The sequence below is a fragment of the Acromyrmex echinatior genome, chromosome 10 (assembly GCF_024713525.1).
Source record: "Acromyrmex echinatior isolate Ae372 chromosome 10, ASM2471352v2, whole genome shotgun sequence".
Lineage (NCBI taxonomy): Eukaryota > Metazoa > Arthropoda > Insecta > Hymenoptera > Formicidae > Acromyrmex > Acromyrmex echinatior.
Genome location: NC_141861.1, coordinates 313679 through 341587, shown reverse-complemented (window position 1 = coordinate 341587; position 27909 = coordinate 313679). Strand labels below are relative to the sequence as shown.

The following is a 27909-nucleotide window of genomic DNA, read 5'->3' as shown; positions in this document are numbered from 1 at the left end:
CATGTTTTTATAAAGTATCTATATGTACAGAGTGTCCTGTTTTAAATGATTATCTCTTAAAATTATCTTTGTTTTCAATTTTGCAGAAAAATATTTCAGATAAATATGACATGGTTTAAAAGGCACAAATAATATGATAATTTTTCGAAAAAATGCATTCTTCGAGATTACATACAATACATTATCATTTTTTTTATTTTAAATTTATATGATTTTTTTACAAAATATATTTCTTCTAATTATTGTACCTATAAAAGTATTAGAGTTATTAAAAAATTAATAATTTACTAGATATTTAAAACAAAAATACTAGATGTTTTACATTTTATTCTAATACGTTTTAACATGGAATGTAAAATATTTCGTCAACTATTCATTTTTTAATGAATAAGTATATCTTAAGGCTCGTGGCCACTTATTACAAATTATCAGATTATGATGTCACGAAGTGAAAACAGACATAATAAAAATTCTTGCAAGATATATTAAAATAGAAATATTTTCTAATAAAAAACAATATTTATATTTGATAGAGTACATTTGCTTTGTAAAATATACTGAAAATTCTTTTTATTTTGATTTTAATAAAATAAAATTTTATTTATTTCTCAATTTGATAACTGTCGTATATAGTTTGTTTCATTTTTTGATTAGGCACAATTCAATTTCAAATATCTGGTTATTTATCGATTACCAAAACAAAAAGGGAGTTTTCAGTATATTTTACAAATCTATTTTATCGATTGCAAATGTTGTTGTATTAAAAAATTGTAATTTTATTTTTCTCGCTTCTAACGTCACACAATCCAAAATGGTTGCAGTGAGTAGACAATGGTCTCAATACTTTATACACAGAATAATAAATTGAATCGATCGGTGTAAAGAAAACATATATATATATGTATATCTGTTTAAAAAAATACTTTTTAGCGTTTCGAATTCGAAGGCAATCTTTTCCACTGTCGCCCTCTCGAACGCGCGTGACATACAGTAGAATATCCGTTCCCCGAACGCGTCGATATTTGGAAAACGCGGCTGCTTTAATTTACCATTCCGTAATAAAGAACGTCCCGTCCCGTTTTGCCATATATTCGAAGCATGATTTAAACGAAATGATTTAAACGCAATGCAATTAAGTATGGCAACATTCATCTTGGATCTCTAAAAAAAATTCTACAGAATGAACCTTAGTCATAAAGTACATTTTGGCGAAGTAAAGGTAGAACAAAAGTAAGAACCCAAGATTCCTAGGGATGACAAAACTGTTCTGTTTTGCGAAAAGCGAAAGAGGCGGATCCTTCGGAGGATTGGCGAAAAAATTGCCTGAGATCTCGGGAGGAGACACATAGACCTTCTTCTTTTTCGTTTGATCAGCTCCGAATAGGTAAAAAGGATAACGACACGTCGTAACTCGTAACACTCGTAACTCACCCGAGCTTCCTCTACCAAGGAAGCATACGGTACAATCGCCGCTTAGTCGCGACATCTAGCGGTACCGGTTTTCTCCCCTTTCCCTTCCTAACCCCGTACCGTACATTCGGTTCGGAGCACGTCATACTCCGCCATTGTTACCCTGCCTGTCTGTGTCGCTACTCCGCTCCGCCGCCGCCGCCGCCGCTGGCCGCCGCCGGAGACGACGACGACGACGACGACGACGACGACGACGACGACGACGACGACGACGACGACGTCGACGACGATTACGACAACGACAACGACGACGTCGACGCACGGGCGTATCGTGGGCTGTCATCGAAGCCATTCATCGCTCGCTCTCGAAATCACCGCGGATCACCGGACGCAGGCGGTCGCGGGATCGCGACAGGCCTTCTCCGTCGTCCCTGGCTCCTTGTGTGAGTGTCTGGTGTCGCTCGCGCTCGCGCTCGCGCTCGCTCGCGTTCGCCGCATTCGCGAGAATCGCGAGATCGCCTCGTTACGGTTCCGTGCACCTCGACGCCGTTTGGAATACCACCTTGTCTGGAGGGCGGGAGTGAGACGGAGAGAGAAAGGAAGCGAAAGAGAGGCAGTGACAGAGGGAGAAAGAAGCGCCCTGGCCGTTCGCGAAGGATCGTCCTACACGACGTTTCCTACTGTCACTTTCGTGCCGAGACCGATACGGATCGCACGAATCGCACGCGGGCGTCCCGACCGATGCGTCCCCGTCGACGGATTTAGCCCGGTAGCAGTGCGATCGTGCTGTGCGTTCGTTGTTAGTGCATCATGTGATTACTTCCACATCTCTGGAATCTCTTCGCCACGGTGACGGATACTAGCCAGCGTGAAGGTTAGTTTGAAGGTTTTTTTCTTGCTACTCCGCGACTACTACTAACTACTTCAACGTGCATGGGAGTCGAGAGAACCTCTCTCGAGGTCTCCTCTCCGGTCTCTCGCCGCTCTCACGGTGATCGCGTCGATCACTTTCCGTCTGTACTTGACGACCACCCGCCCTTTCCTCGATCGTTATCCCCCTTTTGTTTTAATTAGCTGCACTTTCCTGCGTTTTTGTGGCACACTAAAATGGGTTTCCTGCGTTTTTAAAAAGGTAACACCAAAACGACGCGTTTTTAAAAAGGAAACAAAGAAAAGGTGTCCAGTTAGAACGGTTGGAAAATCCAGTTAAAGGGGGAGTATACTTTTTTTGAATATGTTTTTGTTAGTCGGAGCGGTCCTTTTCTACGTAATAACTTTAGCTGTAGCGTCGACAGAAGCAGAAAAGATTTAGAATCGACTGTAGGGACGGTCAGTCCTGACTTAGCAAATTTCTAAACCGCTATAGTCATAATGCCTATAACGTAGACAATGAAAGAAAGTTCGGTTCAACTATTGTAAGAACAACCCTTTAGTATCATGTATTCAATCCTTTTGAAAGATACCACGCAGTGATTTTGGAAAGCAGGTCTTTCTCTATAAAGAGGCTTTACATTCCTGTAAGGTTTTACATTATTGTATTAAGTTTGTATTATTAGTATTTATATGTAAACATTTTTATTTTATTGAAAATAATAAGACTATTCCTAAACATGGCTGCTAACGAATGCTTTATCTCGGTAACTTAATATTTTTTATTTCAATTCGAATAATATTGAACGAAGCATTAGTAGAATTAGTTTAAGGAATATAATACATATGTTATCACTTAATTTTGATTATTAAATATAGTTGATAATTTTAAAAGTAAAATGATATTTTATTCTAACTAAGGTAATATTTGTTGCAATAAATTCTTTAGTCAATCGATTGCGAATAAGAGAAAGTCAAAGTCAGGTGTTGGAATAATATTTACATTTATATATATTTAAATAAATGTATCTCATGCATATGACTATACTGATTACTTTTTTTACACTTGTATCAAATTAAAATAATAACAATTCCCTCAAATTTGATGTCACTAACATTTTAAAAATTATAGAGTTCATTCTTTAGTTTTAAAGATGATTATTAGTACCTTAAACGCCTATTATTAAATTGCTTCTCAATGTAATTTGTGATATCACATATTCTAGTTTTAGTTTAGGACTGGATTTCAAGATCGACAAATTCGGCACAATTTATTATCTATTATAGAACTATAAATTGTTGTGGACATTGTTAAAGACGAAGTGAGTCGAAATTGTTATATTATTATATGTATACGAATGAAGATATATATGTAAATGTTAAATTATATATTTGCTTTAACCGAATATGGGCTGCTTTACTTGCTTCTGTGTATCATTTCTCAATCGATTTTTCACTTCATTCATTGTTAATAATTTTAATTATTCAGGAATTTATTACATGTCTAATCTCTACAAAAAAGTGACTAGAATTGGAAATTTATACTTTCCGTATAAAAGATATCTACATATGAAATAGTTTAATAAGCTCAATATTTAACAATATAACTTCATAATTTAAATGAAAATATTCCTATTTTATTTTAATTACTTTCTAAAAGTATGTCTGTTTATTATTAAAATATTTTTTTATCCAGGTTATAAATCACCGCCAAATTGGATATTTATAGGTATTACATTCAAATACAATACTATATAGAAAAATCTGTATGCTTTTTATAATTTTTTTATTTTGTTAAAAAGATGTGTAATACATCCTTCATAAATTGTAAATTTTAAACCTGTAAATTTTTTAATTGTTTTTACATTTATTGCTATTATAAACTTTAGAAGATCCGAGATATTGAAACACAATATATTTCAGTGTCTTGAATTTTTCATTGTTTATTTTACAGTCTTTGATCATCTGGAGTTATATTATATTATTTTTGTAAGATATTTTTATAAGAAAATATTACGGTATGAATAATAATTTGAGGTGACTGAGAAGTCTAAGAAATTTATTAATACGAATTGATTTAAAAAAAAAAAAAGTCAAAACGGATAATCATATTTCTTTCTCCTTTTTTCAATGAAATTGTATCGTGAAGTTTTGTTACGAAAATATTTAACGAATACTGTATTATATTCTAAGAAAAATATAATCTGATCAAATTTTCACCAAAAAAAAGAGAAGTTTTTCACATTTACGAGGAATAAAAAATGCCAAAAGGAAAGATCTTGGACACATATAGAAAATGTGTCTAAACAGAAAGAAAACACATACTAAATTATCGCCACATATTAATCTTATCGCCTAATAGATTTAGTTTCTTTATCGTACACTCTTTATCCTTAACTTTCTCTCTGCGACAGAGACACATATTCGTACTTTGAGCGAAAGAACAAGAGAGGTGTTAGATTGTAACTAAGAAGAACAGATTTAACGTCCTAAAGTACAAGCGTCCCATGGGGTTGATCAGCTGTATCGATCGCTTTGATTGGCTATTCAATCGGCCAGCAATATCCTCTTCTCCCCTATTACACACAATCCTCCTCATCGTACAATCGCAACTATAATAAAGATACAGAGGAGAGATTAAAGGCTAACCGACGGCGCCGGCGGTGCAACCGGCTCGACTCCGCGGTTGCCTTTTGTCCCGTTTCGGGTAGTAGTGATGAGGTTTTCCTTCCCCGACCTGTTCCTGAGTCATTCCCAGGGTACTCGGATTGGTACCTGAGATCATCGAGCAGCTTCTTCCCGCGTTATTTTTTTTCTTTTTCTTTGCAGAGATTTGATTAATTATGATTAATTTTCTAATGTGGGCGTAATTTATCGTACTGTTCGTATAACTTTTTTTGAATTACGATATCTTATATAAGATACAGTCATCGTGACTTTTTACAAAATTTATTGTTAGCATATTATCGTTAATCATATATTTGCGAAATATTATCGAAGTTCGAATCGTACACGGCGGCCGTGAAAATTTTTTTACAAACGAATTTCGTTAAATATTTTCCTGTAAAGTATTGCATTCTCTTTCCCTCAAAAGCCGGTCATTGCATACTATTATTACATGCTATAATTATCGTTTATTATTGCGATTATTGTTTAATTTAATTAATTAATATATAATATATTATAATTTCTATCACCGGTATTTGAATTATCTAATTAGTCATATCGTCATAATTATTATTTCTATTCTATCAATAATCGAATGTGTACTTTGAGATGGCAATTTCACAAAATGTACTAACTCGAATAGCACGCTACATAAAATTTTGAATGTCAAAGGTCATCATCGATCGCACCCTAATTGGAATCTAATGCGATCGTGACTAGGGAAACCATTTGATATGATAAACGATCATCACTGCTGTTTCTAGAATTGAAAGCTTGATTCGTACATACATTGAGCAGTAAAGATACACACATTAATTGTAGTGACTCCGACAGAACGATTTTAACGAACAAGTTTGTTTTTTCGAAAAACTTGTAGGCTGAGTTAAATTGCCTCATTTAAATACATACACTAAGAGAAAAATTTTTAGTAATTTTGTAACTAGAAATACATGTTATTACAAATATGGTATGATATTTGTAATAATAACTATAATAGTAAGTAATAATAATTAATATGTATGTATAATTCTGTCAACATATATGTACAAATTGAAAATGACTGTAATTATTATCATAAAATGAAATTATTGTACAATTTACAGTCATTTTTGGGACAATTATATTATATGGTTGCCCCAAAAAATATTTATAATATATATTAATTGCAACCATTTTTGTAGTAATAATAATTCTAATTGTATCATTTTTGGTTATCAACTATATATTCATTGATAGAACTGTATATATAATTATTATTACTAACATAGAAGTAATAATCATAATTATAGTAATATATATAATTATAGTTACAAATGCCAAATTTTTTTTTTTAATGTAGGACTTACTAAGCGCTATTGATTTCAATCACAATCGTGAATTACATCGTGATAAAGAGGGAATGATATTTTTTCGACGGATCATACCTGAGAGATATCTAATTGTGAGCATTACATCAGTAAGAAACTGGAGCGGTTCGTTTGGCATTTATTTACTTTACTCTTTATTTATTTACAGTTACAACAACCTTAGAGATCAATAACCGGATAACGTTTAAGATAAATATAAACAGTTCACCATGTGAATCTCGCTAAATAGAAGAAGAAAACTTGATACTCGCATATCATAAAACGTCATGCATTTCGAAGAAATCTGTGCAATATTATCATCATGTTACGCAACATCCATGTTCACGATGAATTCGCATTAATTCTTACAGTCCTCAAGCAAGGCTGGACATGTATTTTGAAATACCTTTATTTGAAAAACAGCTGCATTTGTAAGCACAATTGTATCTTGTATTTTCAGTATTTTATATTTCAGCGGAGCATGAAAGTATTTTGCATTTTGTATTTCAAATACTAAGATTGTCAATCAATTTTATTATTTGAACAAAATACAAAATACAAAATACTTTCAATCTTTCGCTTTGAAGAAATACTGAAATACAAAATACTAGAGAAAAATATTTTTATGCTATGCTAAAATGCAAAATACAAGATAAAATTGTATCATAAATGTGTTTAAAGTAAAAGTAGTTCAATGCCCTGCTCTCAAGATATTTGTAAATATAAATATAATTACCGCTTGATGTAATTACCGCTTGATAACAATTGAATATCATTCGTAACACTTTTAAATTATAAATTGATAACTTGATGACTTAATGCTTTTAATCATAAATTGATAATTCTAATTTACGATATTCCATATGTTCATGTATCCGCAAAGATATAAACGGACTTATCGTAGTTATAGTATTATGTTGATGACTTTTGCAATGAAAATAGCTCTACTTTCGAAAAATCTGACTATGTGCTGTATATCATAACAATTTATTACGCGATGTACATTTAGAGTAGATTTGTTCGTTTGTAAATAAGTCTCCCGCGTTGTTAACAGAAGCGTTTAATCATGCTGATAGCTTTAGTTGAATAATTATGGTTAGCGATTATCGTTGTCCCTCTCAGAATTATAGTCCTACCTGCATGTAATACACAGATTCTCTCACCGCTATCGAATGTCGTTTTAGCCACAGTCGCTTTAGGACAAGAATAATGGCGATTCTTCGATGTTAAGAGTAACCAGTAGTTACGGAATAATTCAATACTGTGTGAAAAGACATTATTGTAATTTAAAAAATGCGAATGGAACTTTTCAGATAACGAAGAATAGAAGACCTCGTTTTCCAATGGTCATTAAGTAAATATCATTTTAACGAAAATTAAATTTTTTGAGACTCATTTGTTAAAATATAATATTTGACGTATCTACTTATTTCTGAAAGCATCCAAGTTCGATATATCATACTTTTTCCTGAAATAAAAGGAATCTCTTGATTTTATCGTGAAAGAAATTAAATTATCGTAGCATACAGTGTTATCGATTTCTTTTCGGTTTGTATAGAGAAGAACCGTCTAAAGATTTTTTATTAATGTAATGATTCATTAAATTTCACAAACAATATCTAATGCTGTGGTTTTATGCTTCTCTTTTTGTATGTTTTGATTTATAAACCACGTTTGTTATAATTATTTATTTTAATAGAGAAGAATTGGAACGACGAAAAGGCGCGAAAAGGCGGAAAGTCGAGTTGCGAGTTCCCGTTGCGAGATCGTGCGATCGACGAACTTCCGGCGAATTGGAACGTCGTCGCGTCGCGACGCGAATAGATCGATATTGCGTGACGAGTGCGTAAAACACGCATGTTCGAATGCGGGATAACGCTGTCTGCGCGCTGGCTGCGCGCATCGCGAACGCGACACGGAGAACGAGCGTTTTTCGCGTTCTCGCGTCACATCGCTGCCGCGCATCGTAACAAAGCAGAGCGGTACACGTGTACCTTGTTAAATAATGCAACCGCTGTTCTTTCCATTCACGTGGCGATACGTACGTGGACGCTCGACGTCGCGTCTCTAGCGCGGCTTCGCCGGGATGTTCTCGTCGATTCTTCTATAGAATCGCCGTCGATTGCCCATCTCGTTTCCATTCCGTTTCGGCGCGATCGACGACGACGGTGTCCGTAGTGCGTTTCGCGTCGCTCCCCTTTTTCCCGCTCTGGATTTTCGCTTCCGGTCCCGCGAAAGATACCATTGCATTGGCTGGAGCGTCTCGTCGTTAGCTATCTCTCGTCATCCATGATAGAGATAAGCATTGGTTACAGTCGCGAACGCAAAGTATACTTTCGATATCTCTTCATAGAATCGGTGCGATCGGTGTAAAAAGAAGAGGAAGGTGGACATGTGTGGACATAATAATATTGTTGTTCGCCTTTCTTCTAACAGGACAGTTGTTCGCCTACCGTGTTTCGTCTCTTACAATTAGAGTGTCGTAGTGCGTACGTAGGTGTACATATATTGCTGTGAAAGTGTGATTAATTGGTGTTTTTATCAAGTTACCGGTTACATAATTTTATACCTGGGTCGACAAAAATTTATAAGTACACGGTTGCGACTGATTTTCAAGGCAATCAATATGTAGGTATTTTGTTTTTCTTGCGCTTAATAAATCTTGCGTGAAATTGTAGGAAGAAATATTATTGCACAAATCTTTGAATTTCTTGAATTTATTAGCTTTAAACATCGTGAGAGTGTTTTTATTCGATGCTTTTATAGGATGCAGGAGCTATAATCTGCAAGTCACAGAACAGGATTAGTTGTTCTCGTTCCAACGTATTGATTTTACTCATCAATTGATTAAGTTTCGATATCTAGCACGTAGCGTGACATATGTTCATTTTTATCAATGTAGATTAATCTCCTTACTGTGTTCTTACTCTTTATCTTTTTTTTTAATTCTTAGAACTGGAGAAAGATACAAATAGTGAGTTAAATCGAGATTAAAATAACTCTAACTTATTGTTAGTAGAAATGGATAATTTAGTCAGCTTTACTGACACAAGGGAGAAATTTCCCAAATCATGAAATCAAACGAAAACAATTTATGCAAAGAAAATGTATGCTTGTCCACTTGCGACATGTCCCTTTTATTTACAGAAAGCGACTAGTTGTTTTCGAGATATCGATTTTATCGAGCACATGATTCATTTACGATAGTAGTTATGTAGCACATTGCACACAGCAATTCTTTCTAAGTTTCATGATGTCATCGGTTTTTTTGGTGACGGAATAAAACCCATGTTTTTCTATGAATTTGAAACATAGATAAGCATAATATGCGCAAGAGAAATTGTCGCAAGAATTTTAGTAAGAAATAGCGTTGCCTTTATTTCAACGCATCGGTTAAATCATCAAGCGAATCGTATCTCAGCAAATTTGATAAAATAAATTCAATATAATGGGATTGCAATAATTCAGAAAATCGAGCTGCGTTATGAAATCAATATATTAAACATTGAATTCATTAATCGCGCGCGTAATAAAATTATTTTCTTAGAGCCTCATTTTGAATAATTATAAATTGGTTTTGTTTTTATCTATTTGCCTATCACTTCAGTACATTATTCTTTCAGATTTATATCCATTTTCACAATCTTTTATTTTATTATATAATTATTTTTGTTGTCATATTAATTTTATTTCTTTTGTTTTTGTGATAATGTCGCATTGTAAATCGGTACCTATTATTTTATTATGTAGTCTATGTATTATTTTTACTCCTTCTCTTCTTTTTTTTTTAAAGCATTTACTTCAAAGTAAATAAACCTAATCTGCTTATCTTATCTGCTTATCTTCTATACATCGAGTTATCTATCACCTTCTATCCCCACTATTCATTCTTCGTTCTTTATCGTCACGAAGACACGTGGTTTGTGCTACTTATGTAGCGATCTACTTTTAATATTTGTACAATATCGCTCACAGTTAATACCACGTCAGATTTTCTCTCATTTTTTAAATATCGTTTTAATATAATATCGATTTTTATTACACATAATATAGGGCGGGGACAAATGTAGGACAGACTTCAGTATCATTCTAAGAACGGATTTGAAGATAATCCGTGAAATACATAATTTCCGTACCTCAGAAAGTGCCCGTAAAACATTATGTCCTCAAGAATATTGTATGCATAGTTCTATCAATCAATATGTATAGTTTGCAAACGAAATTATAATTGCAGTTATTTTTGGTTGTCACCTATATGTATACATATATTTGTCGATATAATTATAGTAATAAGTTATTATCATTTTTTTTAAATAGAAGAATAAAGATTTTAAGAATCAGCGCTATAATTAACCTATGTGAATCTGATACCTGACTTTAAGAAACAAATTTTTTAATAAGCATTAAATTAAGCTGGGTTTGTATCTTCCTTTTCGTTCGTACTTCAAGGAGTGTACTTTAAAATTATAAAGGATGAAAAAAAATACTAAACGGGTGTTTGTTCCCGAATCGTTTGTATCTGTCGAAACTGTTGATGGTACAAACTGGTACAAAGAACAGCACCCGTTTACAACAATATTCGAACAATATTCGTTTAAAGCAAATTATTTTTTTGTGACAAATAAAACGATAGTTGGATCTTGTGACATAATACGATCTAATTTTATAATGTTATATAATAGCAATGTAATTAAATTTAAACATGTCGATATATTAAACCTATCTGACATCTCAAATGTATTATAAAATATTACACAGGGTGTTTCCTGTAACTTGAAATTCTCTCATTTAAAATATCTCTATTATTTTGGATGATACGAGAAAATACCACAGGAAACACAACAGGAAATCTTGTTCGATTCGAAAGGGCACCCCATTATGATAAGCAAAAAATGTTTCTTATCTTTTCATCTCCTGTAGACTATTACACAATTACACAATTACACACTCGATAACTCGCAATTTGTTTGAGAAAAAAATAAGACGTCTCGACAAATACTCGTCGCTCGCGTAAGAAATTCGCACATAAACCTCCATGCATAATTCAATACTAATGTATAATGAAAGTGTACATATATATTTTCCAGGATGCAGGAACTGGCATTCCCGCGCCGAAAAGGGATCCTTGCCCCACTATCGGTGTTAGTGCTGTTGATACTACCATTGGTCGATTTACCCTCTGCAAACGGTGAGTCACCTACGAAGAGGGCCGAGAGTTTGTCTGCGTACAAGTATATACACGTATGTGATTGCTAAACGAGCGCATGTATGCTCACCGTCTTCGATAATACGCGAACAATGAGAGAACGGTGAATAATTACGTCTATTCGTCTATACGAGCGTCCTTGAACGCCATTTAATCATCTTCGCCTCGCATGGTGTATTGTAATGTCATCTCTACTGTCATCTTAAAGAATGTTAAAAGGCCTCTGTTTAGTGTTCAGATAACGATGTTATCGAATGAAGTCACCATGTCAATATGTACCATTAGTTAACATTGCTTTAGAGCTCTTTAGAGGTTGCTATTATCTGGAATGATATCTATATTTTATTATTTTTAGATCTTTTTCAGAGCTACGTGTCAAAGATAGAGATGCATGGATTAAAACCTCGTGAAATTCGGGAAAGTTATTTGGACAATTACTAACTCTGTCCTCTCGGAAATAAATTTATATTAACTCGGAATTTGAACGCTTTATTGCTTATATTTTTATTGCCTTGATTTGATAAAAAAAAAATATGAAATATTAATTATTGGAATGTTTTTATTAATTTTGCCTGCGTAAAAATGTCATGGGAAATTTCACGGTATTTCAGAAATAAACGCAATTGATGAATGAAAAGTATTTTCTGTTTAAGAGCGGGGATTTATATTTTCTATCGAAATTTTTAATTTGGCATTTCAACAAACGACGACGGTCCTTTATCATTTTATCAGTCTGTGAAATTTTAATAACATGTTAAACATAGTTAAAGCATGATAATTATATTTTAAGAATTTATCAAGGTAAAGTTATGTTAAAGACTAGTAAAATAATTTTGTGTCATTTGTAATAATAAGTTAAATTAGACCACTTCTGTGAGTAACACAAACAAAAAAGACACTTTAGTGCCTAATAATATTTTTAAGCGAATATTATTAAATATATTTTTTCCAATTTTTCAAACTGTGTGCCGGACACAGCCGGTTTTAAAACGCAATCTAAATTTCAAATTACATTGACCGTTTAATTGAATAATAATAATGCTAACAACACTGTTTTGTTAAATGGGATAATATTTTGATTGATTCTTATGTATTTTTCCGATTCTGAAAATGAAGTTAAAATTATCTTGCTCTCCAATTTTTCAAAACTGATGTATCTCTTTTGAAAACTTATACATATTTTGTGCTAACAAGAGCTCGTTGTAAATAATTAATTTTTGTTTGATGCTTTTTATAATGTGTAATAGAAAGTCATTTAAAATTTAATAGCTACTTCTTTCCTATGAATCACTTATTTACGTCTGAGCAGGAGAAATAAAAAAGTGAAAGCATTTTTAAATTAATGTTACTCAAAAACTCTGCTATCCTCATAAATTTATCAAACAGATTTAAAATTATGAAAAAAATATTATATGATGAAACACTCTATCTCGGTTTCATTAAAAATAAAACAAGTGAGATGTTAGTGTAAGCATCTTAAAACACTGCAACGAATTTATTTGCGTTATTAATTTATCCTCGAGAAAAGCAATGCGCAAAAAAAAACTTCCTTCTTCTTAATAAAAAAAGACACTCAACGCACGTTCTCGTTAAGAGGCTGCAGTCATCTCGGTTTCACAAAGAAACCATTGCCACATGCACGAAAAGTGCATTTAACACATTGTATAAAAGGAATATATTTAAATACGGACTTGGACATTCCATTTCCGTTACGAGGAAGCCCATTCGTCATGTTTCTCCGGGTTAAGTCATCTTCTTTGGGTTTTCTCGTGTCTCCATCCGATTTCGGCTCATTGGCTTCATGCGCTCTCGTACGTATTATACTCGTTAGCTCGTTAACGAGTGGTTTTCCCCCGCTTTCCTACGGCTTCACGCCTCACCCGCGAGTCTCTCTCAAAAAGAGCTGTTAAAGAGCGAAGACGCGAGACGCACAAAACCGTCGCCACCGCCTGTCGAGCGGCTGTCCGCGCGCCTGCGAGATCTGTCGCCGCTTCTTCTCGTCGTCGAAGACGATCGCGACAGAGACAGGAGGAACGAAAGGGGAAACGAGAAGGAAAAGACGCCACCCTCTCTCCCGACTACGTCGAGATAAATGATGTTTCTTCGACGAAAGATGCGTGTCTAAAACGGTCTCGACCGACGACGCTCTTCCTCGCCCTTGTTCCTTTTCCGCTCGTGCGGCTGTGGCTATGCCGGCGCGGCGTTCGACGTTCCTGACGAAAACTGGCTGCTCGGTTCGCGCATGGTGCACGTGCGCGTACCACTTAGCATACAAGGTGTCCGAGAACCTCCAGTCCAGTCGGAGTCGACGAGCTAAATCTTGCGAAGAGGGAGGTGAGAACTTCCAAGCGATCTGCAAGAGTTTGCGAAACCTCGCCTATCCTGCAAACTGAGAAAGCAGAGAGTAATCGGTCAATAATCGGTTCGACGTTTATTCGAACGTACGTAGTAGTAAGTAACCGTGTTGCTTTCCTGGTGCTTTCCTGTCCGCTTGTGGTGAACACTTTAGAACTCTAATTAGAGATGACTTATGTCGGTAACCTACGGTCTCCTACGAAATATCCCTCTCGGGGAAACACAACCGACTCCATTTTCGTCGATGTGCCCGTCATTAATATTAAAGGCTGGATCGGTTCTGAGACACCCCATAGACGCTGTCGCGTGTGTATCCCATTTCCCTTCGCCCACCCTCCGTTCCTCCGCCTCCGCCCTCTTCTCGGCTATTTCTGACGTTCGCCATCGCTCGCGCCGCCGAGCAAGCAACCACCCCGAAATATACGCACGTTCGATCGAACGCACTAAACATCGCGAACCGATAAATATATCTACGCATAAAGTCATATGCTTTCGGACCTTAACCCTTCGTTCAGGACCGTTTATCGCCCAACCTCGAGGGACCACGGAACCACTTCCATAAGAATATTTTATAAGGATCCCCCATACATAAACATGAACAACTTCATAAATTTCATTTTATAAAATTGATTCATTCACGACAATTGACTTCAACGTTTCTTTTTTTTAAGTCCCTCATTTGAAGCTACACGTAATTAATGGATCTATAATTTATCGTACTCTAGAAAATATCAGTGTGATTTAACACCATATTTAACACCATGCGATGTCCATATCTACACGTATTGTTCTTACCATATTGATTTTAATATCAATATGGCGTAGATTTATAATAGTGTCTGTATCGGTTCCAGCAGATTAAGGCACTGGAAAAAATTTATCAATATTCTTTTGCTATTTGTAGACCTTTAGAACTCGAAGGTAGTCGATCGTCCACATCGAGTGTTTGCTCCGATTTTGCCTCGTACGTCTGAAAACTTTCCGCTCGACCAGAGCATTCTCGTCCTGTCTGGCAACTTTTCATTAGAACTCGCTAAATAGCGTCGCTTGACGGCTGGTGACTAGGATAAAGAGGCGTCGAAGGCTGGGAAAATGACTGGTAATGCGGGCCGCGTGTCGTCAACTTTTTCTTTCTTTTTTTTTTTCCTAACTCGCGCGTTCCGAGCATTGCTCGCGACACATATTCAACGCGCAGCAGTTCCCTTTCTTCAGCCTGACTCTCGAAACGCCCCAACCGTAATAATCGTGTTGTATTGGACCCGATAGCAATTTTCTAATCATCCGCGTCTCTTGATGAAAGACCACGTGGAGCCTCTTAATTCTCCCAATTAAGCGAGTCCTCGCTTCCAGATTCTCTACCTGAATGAACGTAGACTTACGATTTAAAGAAAGCTAAACTTGTATCGAAGAAAAATCCTTTTAACGAGCTGTTTTTACAAGGTATCTTGTAAACGAATAGAATTAAATATAATAAATATATGTGTATAATAATCGGGAGAAACAATTTACAAGATTTTTTACGTTGTAATATATAAAATATTAAATATAGGATAATTTGATAAACAATGAACGAGACCGTACATAACATAAAACTCATTCTTTAAATTTTATTTAATTAATTTTGAATTTTAGTTCAATAAAATTTTAATTGGAAATAGAAAGAGATAGAAGCTTATCTATTTTTTAAAAAGATTATATGTGTAAATCTTTTATTGTTGAGAAAAGACGACAACAAAAATTTCCATTTTTAGTCCTACGATTTTGAAACTGATTTTATCCAAATGATATCTTATGATGAGACATCAATCAAGATAAATTCGTGCTGCAAAGCGTATACTGACACTTTAATGAACTTTGACTACTTGATTCCCTATATCTTTTAAACCAATTTTCAGCTTGACTTGAAAATTTTTTGTCATTAATGTCTCATCATAAGATATCATTTGACACACAATTTAAAATAGCGAATAAAAAAGCGGCGAAAAAAAATTATCGAGATTTTGTGATCTCTTTCTTTAGGAAAAAAAAAATATAATTTATTAAAGATTTTTTATTTATTTATTATTAAAGACCTAAATTATTTTTATTAAAGAATTTATCATGAAAATTTTGAGCATGATTTGGATCGTCCGTTTCATAATTGTATGATCACTGTAGGAATCACTGATGAAAATACATTAAAATTCATTTGCGTTGTTGCACGCATTGAAAGATTTCTTATGCTTCAGGGTCTTGCGAGTTTCCATCGAGTTGGTCAGGAGAATGGTTTCAATATGGCAAGCCTCAATCAGTCATTATAAATACGACCGTTCTTGGGGAACGAACATGCCTCGAAAAAACGGATGACAAATATATCGTTTTGTAAGTATCATCTCATTTAAATCAAAAGAAATATTGAATCATCTTTCCATCATTTTATCGCAAATTGTTCAATTTGCAACTGACAATAAACATTTTTATAAAACTTTTTAGGCTATCACAGGTATTATCTTCAAAGATACCACACAATCCTCGAGGTGAACAGAAGGTTTGCGGGTTATCGCCGTTTTCATCTATCGCTAATGCCAATGTTTTATGAACCTTGTCGTTCACGAAATGTTGACATTAGCAATAGATGAAAACACGGCGATAACCCGCAAACCTTCTGGTACCTTTGAATAAACATTTTGCTTGTCGTTTCAGCGGTGACAATTGTTATCACTGTATGATCATCAATGGACGCCATGACAACGTTATTCAATATCGCGAAAGTACGTTTATTGAATCTGAATTAGATATAAAGCTTTAAGTGCAATTCAGGAAGAAATTTTATTACAACCTGATAATTATTTTAGCAGGCTGGTGCAACTCGGAGCGATTACGTTTGGAAAACATGTGCTCGGAAATTACTTCGGATGATACGCTCTATTCGATGTTCCGTGTGAACTCGAAACCGATAGCTTGCCCATTCAGCGGGGCGTCGTTCACATTCACGTACAATCGGGGTTACGGCGAATGTGCTATGCCTATAAGTCTCGTGGAGAAATGTACTGACGAGAGCAAACTCCTCCTCAAGTACCAGGCCTGTCCAGACGTCGTGGGAACCGAGAGCAACAGTAAGTTGATCATTCTATAAGTATTATCATTAAAAGTATTGGATCAACTAAGCACCACCGTGCTTAATTATATCGTACTTCTGCAGCACGTGTATGAAATATAGGTACTTATTTATGTTGCAAGCACTTATTGACGTTCTCAATTAGTATTGTAATTATCTAGAGTTCAATAGCATCATGAGTAAAAATATACATATGTATTAATTATCGTAAAAGTAATATCTGATAAATAATTATTAATAGATGCCTATTGAGTATCAAATTTAATTGTGATATTACTACAATAGTTCTGCGTTTTAAAAATCCAAACAAATTTCGACGCGCAGTTCAAATAATTACAAACATATATAATATATATAATATATATGTATGTACATATACATATAGTATATATAAATTCATACATTGAATTATTTAAAAGTATTAAAGATCCAGCTTTGATGAGCTTTTATTCTCTATTGGTTAATATCTGATAAAATCATATTTTATAATCTATATTATAATCCAGATTTTCTAAAACTTTTAAAGTAAATCTCATACTAAAGAGTGAAATCTCACTCCTAAAGATTGAAAATTGAGTCACTCTTTTTTAAAATCGACCCAATTTTTAAAGTGAGATTCCACTCTAAAGAGAATTTAGAGAAACACATTATTTTATAATTTACGTTTAATTTTTTTTAGATTTCTATGATTTGACTAGACATTTTATAAATATGTTTTACTTTCACGTAATACAATATTTATGAATAATATTTATCTATAAGTACTCTACTAAAATAATAAAAATCTGTATGTAATTAAATATTCAATTAAGTATTCAAAATATTTACTTTTGATCACTATGTTGCGCCTTTTTTCCTATCTTTTTTGGTTATCATTTTACTTATTTTTTCTACATCCTTCACACTTAATCTATCCATACTTTCTTCCAATATAAAAACGCTGTAGCTACTTTCTCTTCTACTAAATACGCTTCTACCTTTGCTAAAGACGCTCTCCCCCATGTCCTCCTCCCTACCCACTAACCAAATCCTTAGTTGTTTTTCCTCACTCATCAAATTTTCCCTATACTCTCTTTCCATCATCTATTTCCCCAGTGCTCTGATTTTCTCTTCCTACATTATCTCTTTAATTTTTATTCCCTCTATGAATGTTTTCCTCTCCTTTTTTAATGCCTCCAACTCTATATTTAATTGCTTACTTGTTTCTCTCACTTCGTCACATGTCTCATCACCCTCGCTTCCGTTATCCTCTCCTATAAATGATACTTTCTTCGTGCTATCCTTAACTTTTCTGTCGTTAATTTCCTCTGTTCAGGATCGATCGTCTTACCTATGCCTGTTTTCCGATTCGGGCCTCCCGCATTCTTTGCCACTATAACTTTACTTTCCAGTCCTCTATATATGCCACAACTCGCCTTCTACCCTGCTTTCAACGCTCTCCTTTACATGCTTAACTTCTCCTATCTCCAAAATTGATTCTTCTGCTATCGCTAGCTCGTTTACTTTCTAAAATTTTCGCTATATTCGCATAAAAATCGCACAGCTCATGCCACACGCATACGCACTCTTAACACGCCACCTAAGTCGAAATACGTATATATTTTATATCTTAAATTTTTATTTTTTATACAATTTTATCTATAAAGTCTTTATGTATTTGATTATTTGCAGCCGAGGAATTACAATGTCTTGCCAGTTGGAACGATGGTCGAAATAAATATCTTGTGGGAACTTTGAAAGAAAGGAGCGCACTGAATGACGCAAAAACCTATAGGTATGAAATATATTTATATTTTAATTTCTGTATAACGTATTATCCAAAGTCCGTGACAGCAATGGTTTTTGTTGTGATTTTGTCACGAGATGCTTATACTACGCGCATCAAGTAACTTATTTACATGTCTATTGCACCTACACATTAGATTATGTATTGTGATTTTAATCACATTTCATAGAAATGGTGTTTATGGCGTAAAAAGACTTAGACTTGGTAAGGTGAAAAAATGGTTAATCACTCATTTGTCATCTTTCACATAGACATCATTACTATAGCTTTCTGCTCCCTCCATGAAAAAAACGTATATACGTTGATGGAAATATGATGATTAACTAACAAGAAAAATCGGAAAATCTTTTTGAAAAATTCAAGATCGTTATCGAATGATGCTTTTTATTTGATAGGTGTTTCCTGTACGAAGAAAAGTCTCATCATCAGGGAAAAATGATTTACTTACTTGCACAGTCCGGCGATCCGACTTGCAACGGTCTAACCACAGTTTCCGAAGGTTCACCCACCATAAAACTTATTAAAGGTAATTGTACAAACGAAATCAAAACGTTTTTCAGGATAAATCAAAATAATTATGCCACCTTTTCACATTATTTCTTGTGTTAACAGTTGATAAAGAGCACAGTAGATGCAAATATCCTGCTTGGGTAACTCAACACCATGACTGGCACTCTCTCAATGGTACAAAAAGCTATCATTTTACAAACAAAAACGCGACGCTGAGAATAAAAATGCAAGCACAGAATACTGATGGCGAAATCGTCCATGAGGAAAAAATCGTTTGTCACAATTTGGAGAAGCTATATCCGAATGACAACATGCAAGGGAACAAAGTGAAACTGGTTGCTCATGTCACTAGCGGCTGGTGAGTGATTTCTAAATTCTTTTGAGATTTTTAACGTACATCACAGTTGTTTGAATCTTATTTATGGTTGCAGCGATATTGGTTACGTTTGCATGATATTTCACAAAAGAGACAGTCATATCATTGAGATACAGCAATCAGGTGAGAAAAACTTTGGGTGTACAGCATTTAAAATCAGCATTATACATATAATATGTACATATATAAAACGATTTTTTTTCTTTTATTATAGATCAAAAAGCAATTATGCCAGAGGAAGCGTGCTCAATGTCGGATCCCTCCACGAGGCCGTATACGACTTTAATAAGTAAGTGCTAATCTATGCTACATCATCGCTTATAAATATTGATATAGGAAACTTGTGCGCTTCATTATGGTATTGCGGATTAGTGGGCGAGCAGCAAAACGTATGCAAATTATGTCTTTTTTTTTACAGCCACATTCTTGCATCAGAGAAGATGTCCTAATTCAGGACAGTATGAGATTCTGAATTTTGCTTCATCGGATGCATTGTCAGCTGCCGCACCAAGTCGACAGCGGCGTAGCGAGCTCTCGAGGACGACCAAGAGACGAACTTGGCAGGAAAACGAAAACGAGGAATGCAGAAGTACGGATATTCAAATTGGCTGCACCCCGTCCGATCAAGCTGAAATAATAATCGGCAACACGTGCGAACATGAAAAGATTGGTAAATATGAATGAACATTTACTACTTGTTATAATTTATATGAAGAGAAAAAAAAACATATAAGAAGTAAAAAAAAGACTAAAGACTCGATATATTTTGGCAGCCTATTCTTGTCATGGCAGCTGGGAAGAGAAAGGAATGTGGTATACGATAGCGTCGGAACGGAATTCTGAAATTTCAGGCAGTACAGGACAAACGGTTTGTTTTTCTATGCTTCTCAAAAACGCCAAAGACAAAGGCAGTAGACAGAAGCAAGAAAAAGAACTATGGCTTTCGAGGCCATCGCGTACTTGTCAAAGAGAAGTCAAGGATGAATGGACGTATAGATTGTCCAATCAAGGTAATTACAAATATATGATACAAATATATTTTGTGATTAAAATTAATCAAAAAATTGCAAAGATTTTTATAGATAAATATTGAGGTGGAGGGAACCAGCACCGATGACCTTGACAATATATTTTAGCCATCGCTCGTTGTTCATTAAAAAGTTAGTAACAAAAGTTTGAAAAGAAATGTCTTACTTTTGCCACATATAATATTAAAAACTGCTCTATACTTTTCTCTGTTTACCTAATGATTTTCCATGCGAAGCGAGATCCATCTCACCTTCCCTCCTGCCTAGGGGCACAAGACTTTCCACGCAAAGCGTGATTCGTCCCGCTTGCCCCTCTTTCCTCCGCCTAAGGATGTGCGACTTTCCAAGCGAAGTAAGGTTTACCTGCATAAAAAATTACGCACCTCTAGGCAGGAAACGAAGGTAAGATGGAACTCGCTTCACATGAAAAGTGTGCCTCTAGGCAGAGGGGGGAGGTGGGGTGGACTTCTCTTTACGTGGAAAGTCATATTCTATAAGTAAGAGATATAAGGTAATATTTGTATATACTAGAAATAGAAGACAATATTTTTTAAATTTCTTTTATTAATAAATTTTTAACGAACAACGAGCAACAGCTATAACCTGTTGAAATTGCTCCAACAGGATTATGATCTTGACACATATTAAGGTCTGAATCATCGACGCTGACTCCCTCCATCTCAATATTTACCATAATATTTGAAATATTCAGGGAATATCTTACTAGAATTTGTTGAAAAATAAATAATTACGATAATTTATCACATTTCGCTATAGTGTCAAGATATATTACATTATGTTGGGTTTAAATGCATGAATAAGCACGATATAAATATTCAACATTTGCATTTTGTTTCAGGAGTGTGCGAGGTCTTAATGAAGACTCCAAATGCAGCATCTGCTTCGTCGTTGTCCCAGCTTCTGTTTATTTTACATATAGCAACTTACACCGCTATTAATACGCTATGCGTATTACTTTCGAGATGATCTGCAGCTATTATGTAAGACTGTCTAAGTACTGTAATTTCCAGCACGAATTCTCAGGTATTGCGTGTTTCTGGAAGTGTATATAGCTCAAAAAGTTTGTAAGCTATTGACCGATCGATGAGCTGTCGTAAATAGTGGGAAATATGCAGCTAAATAGTTATTACCGACAATATTAATTTCCGTTTCGTTGGAACAGATTAATTACTTAACCGGTGATTAAGAGTGTTCCCAATTGGGAATGAAACGATTTAAACATGTCCATAAATTATTTTTTATACATACAATACTTAGTTAGAAAAGTGTTCCTTAGCTCGAAAGAAAATAACTTGGCACAAGTTTCCTTTCAGTTGTTGTCATCAAGGCAATAGTAATTTCGTTTAGGTCAACCTTATGTGGACAGTGGTTTGCCTGCACAGTAGTTGAAATATTTATTGTCATAAAAGTTGCCACAATCTGTTTGAAACCGTTTTCGTAAAACCGTTTTAGTCTACATTTCCATCAATTGAATGGAAGTATAATGAAATAAAAATTGATATGAAATCGCTTACCTGCGAACAATACGTGACACTGCCATAGGCACGATGAAGCATCAAGTAAAAATCATAGAACAGAATAAAAGACGTAGCATTATGAGATTTCTCTTGTGTTTTGATGAAATAATAATGAAATAGTACCTGCTTGAAGGCGCGAGTCTTCAAAATTGGACTAAAATGAAAGTAAATAATTCTTTTGATAGTTTTCGATCTCTCTTTTCACTTTGTGAACGAATAGTTTGAAAATTTTCTGTGTTATCTGGATTTCCAATAATCTATTGTTATGCGACCGGTTTGTAGGAGACAATTGACCAACTGTTGCCATGAAGTTGCTCATAACCGTTGGTAGCGATAAAAAATCGGTAATCCAATAGGTAAAATTGGAAACCACTTTCCTTAATATTGAAAGCAACTTAAAGCAGTTTCAAGCAAATTGACATTTGACAACAACCTGTGGGAAACTTGCTATCTGGATTATTGTAATTTACTGCAGACTAGTATTCTAAACGAGTGACCAAACTCTAGATTACTAGTGTTTTCGATATAACTTTTATTAACTATATACTGCCTGAATTGTTGATTAATTACAATAGTTCTCTCAATGGAATCATATGGATAATAATTTTTGATTATTCATATGTCTTTCGCTTAATTTTATATGAAAGAGAACCGAGATGATATATTCAGGACTAGGCAAAGACACATCGTAGATTGTATTTTAAATACAAAAAATATTCTGTGGAAACTATGTATTTCATATATAAAATACTGTTGAAAAGTGTGGTTAAAGAGATACAAAAAATATTCTTGAAAAATTTGCTTCAGGATTAAGGTAAATATTTCGTATCTCAAACATTTTTACACTATACGTGTATTTGTATAATAGTATTCCAAATATGTGTTGGAAACAATTGGGAGCACCAGCTTATACAAGATTCGGCAGAGATTTTTTGTTACCATCATACATCGATTCTCTCGAGAATCGTGGCAACTGAAATGATCTCTGTAATTCTCAGTAGGAATACTCCAGATATCTGGAAAATATTCGGTATCCGATATTATCTGGTACTTTTTTACTACTCGATCAGGTAGCTGGATATCATTAGTATCCAGTAATACATATATATCCGACTGAAATTTTATATTGGAAGTTTGCGTCATCATTAATGTAGAATTTTCTTCTTTTCAATTGAACTTCTTGCACAATCCTTTTTTCCTTTTTTTCTTTTCACATTGGGAACATAAAGAAATTTATCTATTATCGCTATTTTTACCTTGCTTTTTTTGGAAGCCTTGTTCCAGATATTTGATCGGATATCCGAAAAGAATGTGACATCCGATATCTGATAATTTTACAATCTGGTGCATCCCTAATTCTTGATCTTCCTCTGGATCAAACTTGTTTCCAGATCAAAGAATACAAACAATTAAATCTCCATGTCAACTTCTTCGCTCATATGTCAATATTCTCTTCTATTGTACATGCTATATTATCTTGTGATCACAAGATATTTAGTGAATACGCTTTTGTTGGAGATAGGGCCTAAGCTTTCTTAACGTGCAACATTTCGTATAATAAGTTTCTATGTAATTGTACAAAGATTTCATCCTTTACAATTGAGTTCTTTGTATCTTACGTCATGTATTTGGAATACTATCTAGTCCTGATATGATACTTCTGAAATGACAAAGGCGTAATTTACGAGACAGCCTCGAATCACGACCACTTCAGAGTATTTATATTAAACTCGAAAACTCATGTACATTATTAAATTACCATCGCGCTACTGTAAATATGACCAGGGTATAAGTAATCGAGATTTCAATTGGATTATTTTCGAATAAAGATTGGGATATTGCTATGTAATTACAGTTCGACAGATTGAATTCATACTTGGATCTAACGTAATATATAGCACATAGGTTTTATCTTTTAGCTAGTATATGCAATTGTACATAATATAATTGAGATATTGTATAAAGAGACTGTTTCTAAAAGAGTATAACAAATATACCGCTCACGATATTGCATTTTGTCACTGAAAATGCATAGATATTCAAGCGTTTTCAAAGATATTCTTGAGATCGGCCTCGCAATAGGAGATCCGCGAAAATACGACACACTCGTACTATACTACTGCTATTCAAGTTTGTGAACCAAAGCAAATTCAAAGAAAAAGATCAGCAGATTGATAAAAAATATCTTGTAATAATTTTTAAAACTAGTGACTATGAAATTAATTAAAGAGAAAACTGCATGGAAAAATTTAAAGCTTTTAACTCTGTTAAAAGAATAATTTTGTTAAAAGTTAATCCTGTTAATCTTTTAAAATTATGTAAAACAAGGGACAAATAATTTATCTTGACACCTTCTAAAAAAATTATAAGCTCGGTTCTGAAATTAAATGTTTTGATTAAGATTAAAAATTTTAATGCATATTTTAGAAAATTGAAGACAAGAAGTACTGTTATATTCAACCTATTGAATAAAATTGTACATTAATTAACATCGTTAGTCGTCAATCAGTACATCAAAGATTTCCAATGGGCCTAATGCAAAGGTAGGCGAGTGTGGTACATTTGCGGATCCATTAAGACTTGTACTAGTTGCGCGATATAATAGTGCTTTTGCATTTCCAGCATAGAGTTAGTGGATGTCGGAATAGATCGATCACGCATCTCGCTCCTCCCGATCGATGATATATACAGTTGGTACATGTATACATCGAAAACGAATTTGCGCGAAAACTGATGGACACGTTTCGATCTATACACGCTGAATATGTATATATAACAATGAGGATATTTCCTCTGAACAATTCCGGGTGATACATTTTTTCGATAATCCGATATGCGTGCGATTTCTAGTGAGATCTGTGCGCGCTGTATACAAATACTGGTTGGAACTCGAAATTTGTGTACTTTACTTTTTTTTCTACATTTTCGTGAATTAAGATAGCATAATTAACGAAGATATTTACAAGCCGGCGCGGCTGTAAATTATACCGTGTTAATCGGTTGACTCCAAGTAACATTCACCATCATATCTCTATACATTCCGTATAATGTAATTTAATATACAGATTTTGATGATACAGAAACTTCATCACGGCGCGTATTTTATTTAATGTTTCAGAACATTCATTTTTGCAGCAATTAGATATTATTAAAATACCATAAACTTTTATTCTCAACACTTCGGAAGGGTAACATGTCTAATGATAGAAATTAAATTTTCAACATTTAAAGGTGCTAATCCGTTCGAATAATGTTTGCTTAATAATTGTCAGCCTCCAACGAATTTTAAAATTAACGATTAACTTTCCAGAAGCATAGACAGCAAAAGCATTAAAGAGCATCGACTAGAACGCATTCCTAAACGCGTATGTCCACGAAATCTGTTCGAAACCAGTTCGACTACCATGTAGAGATAATAGTATATTAAGCCTATATGATATCACAAGCAGGGAAGGGAAACTGAGAATACGGTCCATCACACAGACCTCAATAGTTTTATATTTTTCTCAAATGACATACTGAAATATGTACACATACAAAGTTTTATTGATTATACATATGTATGCATACACACACACACACACACACACACACACAGAGAGAGAGAGAGAGAGAGAAACACGACTTGCATACATTATGCCACATGTTCATATAATTAAGGATTAAAATCGATAGGAAGGAGCAGCGTGTAGAGAAACATGTATTTATGCGGACGCGCGTTTTATTACTACATTTTACAATTAGTCGGATCTACATCCATTAACTCTGTGATATCACATCTAGACGCAAATGTGATTGCCAAAAAAAAAAGAAGAGAGAGAGAGAGAGAAAAGAAATGAACGAAGCTGAGCTCTAAAGGCATTTTTTTATTGTATATATTATATATTTTCTAAATAATGGACTGTTCCGGAATTCAGGAAATTTGTTGACGAGCGAAAGTGTATGGATTCGAATTATTAAACATTTGAGCATTTAAATAACGAAGACATGCAGATTCTTATTTTTATACAGATAGGACGACCTATCGCGATATCCTATCCCCCTACGCGCGCGCGCGCGCCCACACACACACACACACACACACACACACACACACACGAAACTCACGAGTTAAGCGAAAACGTATACATATGGATACATATGGAATATATTTTACATAAGTTTTGTAATTACCGCATCATAGATAAGTATATTAGCGTTCATCTCCGAAAGCAGGATGCAAATCTCGACTTTAGACGCCTAGTTCATTACCGTCGCTATTACTTTTATCATTATTACCGATATTATCAACGTATTAGAACTTTGTTATATTGTACAATTATCATTTTACACGCTACTTTGAGACGAGATCTAATTAGTAGCAACGTAGTGCAGGCCTTGTTACTTTATCGTGATCGAATGCGAAACAGAAACGACAACCGATGCCTTATACTGTATTTCTAATGCCTTATGCGGATCACAAAAGTATGAACGGTTGGTTACTTTCCATCCCAGAGCGTCTCCGTGCACAATTGGCAAAATTCGACTGCTACATGTGCGTATATTAACAAATATAAATTGTCACCTCTACGGCGTGAACACGCTGATGATCCCCCATGTAGTCGTATATACGCCTATATTGAATTCCGGAAACAGATATTACAGATGTAACTTTAATACTTCTAAAATAAGCTGTAACTTATAAGACATGGAAACGAGCAACTGCATGGTGATCGCGCGAAAGATGAATACATGAAAGAGAGAGAGAGAGAGAGAGAGAAGCGGGGAGGGGAGATATGAGTCGACAAAGACGATAACTCACAAGTTTTGTACATCCACATGCGCACACGTATATTTTGTTTATTGCTGTGATGAATTACATTATAAATATTAGCGTGTAAGGCGGTTTAAATGCGGCTTTTCTTGCCATTCTAATATAATTGCAAGCATTAGTCACACTCCCCGTTCGGATGTAAGCCTCTTAAAAACCGTACGGATATGGAACGACGACCTATTTATCCTTGATGTATTTAATTGTACGATATTTACACGATAGCATTCTTTGTAAAGCGCCTTGGATAAACGACTCGTCCAGAAGGCGACTCGCCGCAACGACAATTTCGTACAGGAAAAAAGGAAAGAGAGAGAGAGAGAGAGAGAGAGGGAGAGGGAGAGAGAGAGAGAGAGAGAAGATACCCGATTTATTTTGCTACGCGCGTGCGGAATTATGCGAGAAAACTACGCCGAGATATGTTTATCCTCGCGCGAAACTGACACGGTACTTACTCAACGATGCTAATATAACAGGGAGACTTTTCTTAATAAATAAAAAGATTATTGCCAACATCTGTGTCAACAAAGCCTTTACTGCCTTCATTTCTTTCATGCTTCCAACTTCAATTTGATAATCGTATCGTAAAATCATTTCTTATCAAATACAATTTTTATAATTAGATATCACAAAATCAGATATATTAAATAATTAACATTAAAGATAGTTAATGAGATTATTCGGATCATATTTGAATATATTTTTAATAATACAAAATGGTTTATATGTTATTTTGTAGCGATGTAAATTACTAAGGAAAGGTTCCCAATTCAAAAAATTATGAAATTTTGGAAAATGTTTTTATATGTAATATATTTTTTTTTGTTGCCCAAAATCAACACAAAAAAATAATGAACTTCTAAAAATTGGTCTTTTGTTTTTATTATTATTATATTATTTTTTATTTTAT

At 34.4% G+C, this 27909-nt stretch overlaps 1 protein-coding gene across 3 annotated transcripts; it reads left to right on the top strand.

The window, feature by feature from the left end:
- Positions 1 to 312: 312 nt before the first annotated feature.
- Positions 313 to 27512, top strand: LOC105147869 (uncharacterized). Of its 3 annotated transcripts, none has more exons than XM_087410715.1 (14): positions 313 to 2284; positions 6287 to 8921; positions 11381 to 11481; positions 16083 to 16215; positions 16537 to 16604; positions 16692 to 16949; positions 18623 to 18725; positions 19133 to 19263; positions 19350 to 19605; positions 19679 to 19746; positions 19838 to 19912; positions 20042 to 20293; positions 20397 to 20633; positions 21511 to 27512. In XM_087410715.1, coding segments are annotated over exons 2-14 (1812 nt in total). In that variant the 5' UTR covers positions 313 to 2284; positions 6287 to 8919; the 3' UTR covers positions 21639 to 27512. The 3 variants fall into 3 exon arrangements, with proteins under 3 accessions (XP_087266841.1, XP_087266840.1, XP_011057498.1); XM_087410714.1 differs by having other exon boundaries at positions 316 to 2284; positions 16689 to 16949; XM_011059196.2 differs by lacking the exon at positions 6287 to 8921 and having other exon boundaries at positions 318 to 2284; positions 16689 to 16949.
- Positions 27513 to 27909: the final 397 nt, after the last annotated feature.

What these genes read in the sequence shown, in the direction of transcription:
- LOC105147869 (XM_087410714.1), top strand. An exon ending in CGATTTACCCTCTGCAAACG is followed by an intron (nt 11,482 to 16,082) that starts GTGAGTCACCTA and finishes CTTATGCTTCAG; the next exon opens with GGTCTTGCGAGTTTCCATCG. An exon ending in AATGACGCAAAAACCTATAG is followed by an intron (nt 18,726 to 19,132) that starts GTATGAAATATA and finishes TTTATTTGATAG; the next exon opens with GTGTTTCCTGTACGAAGAAA.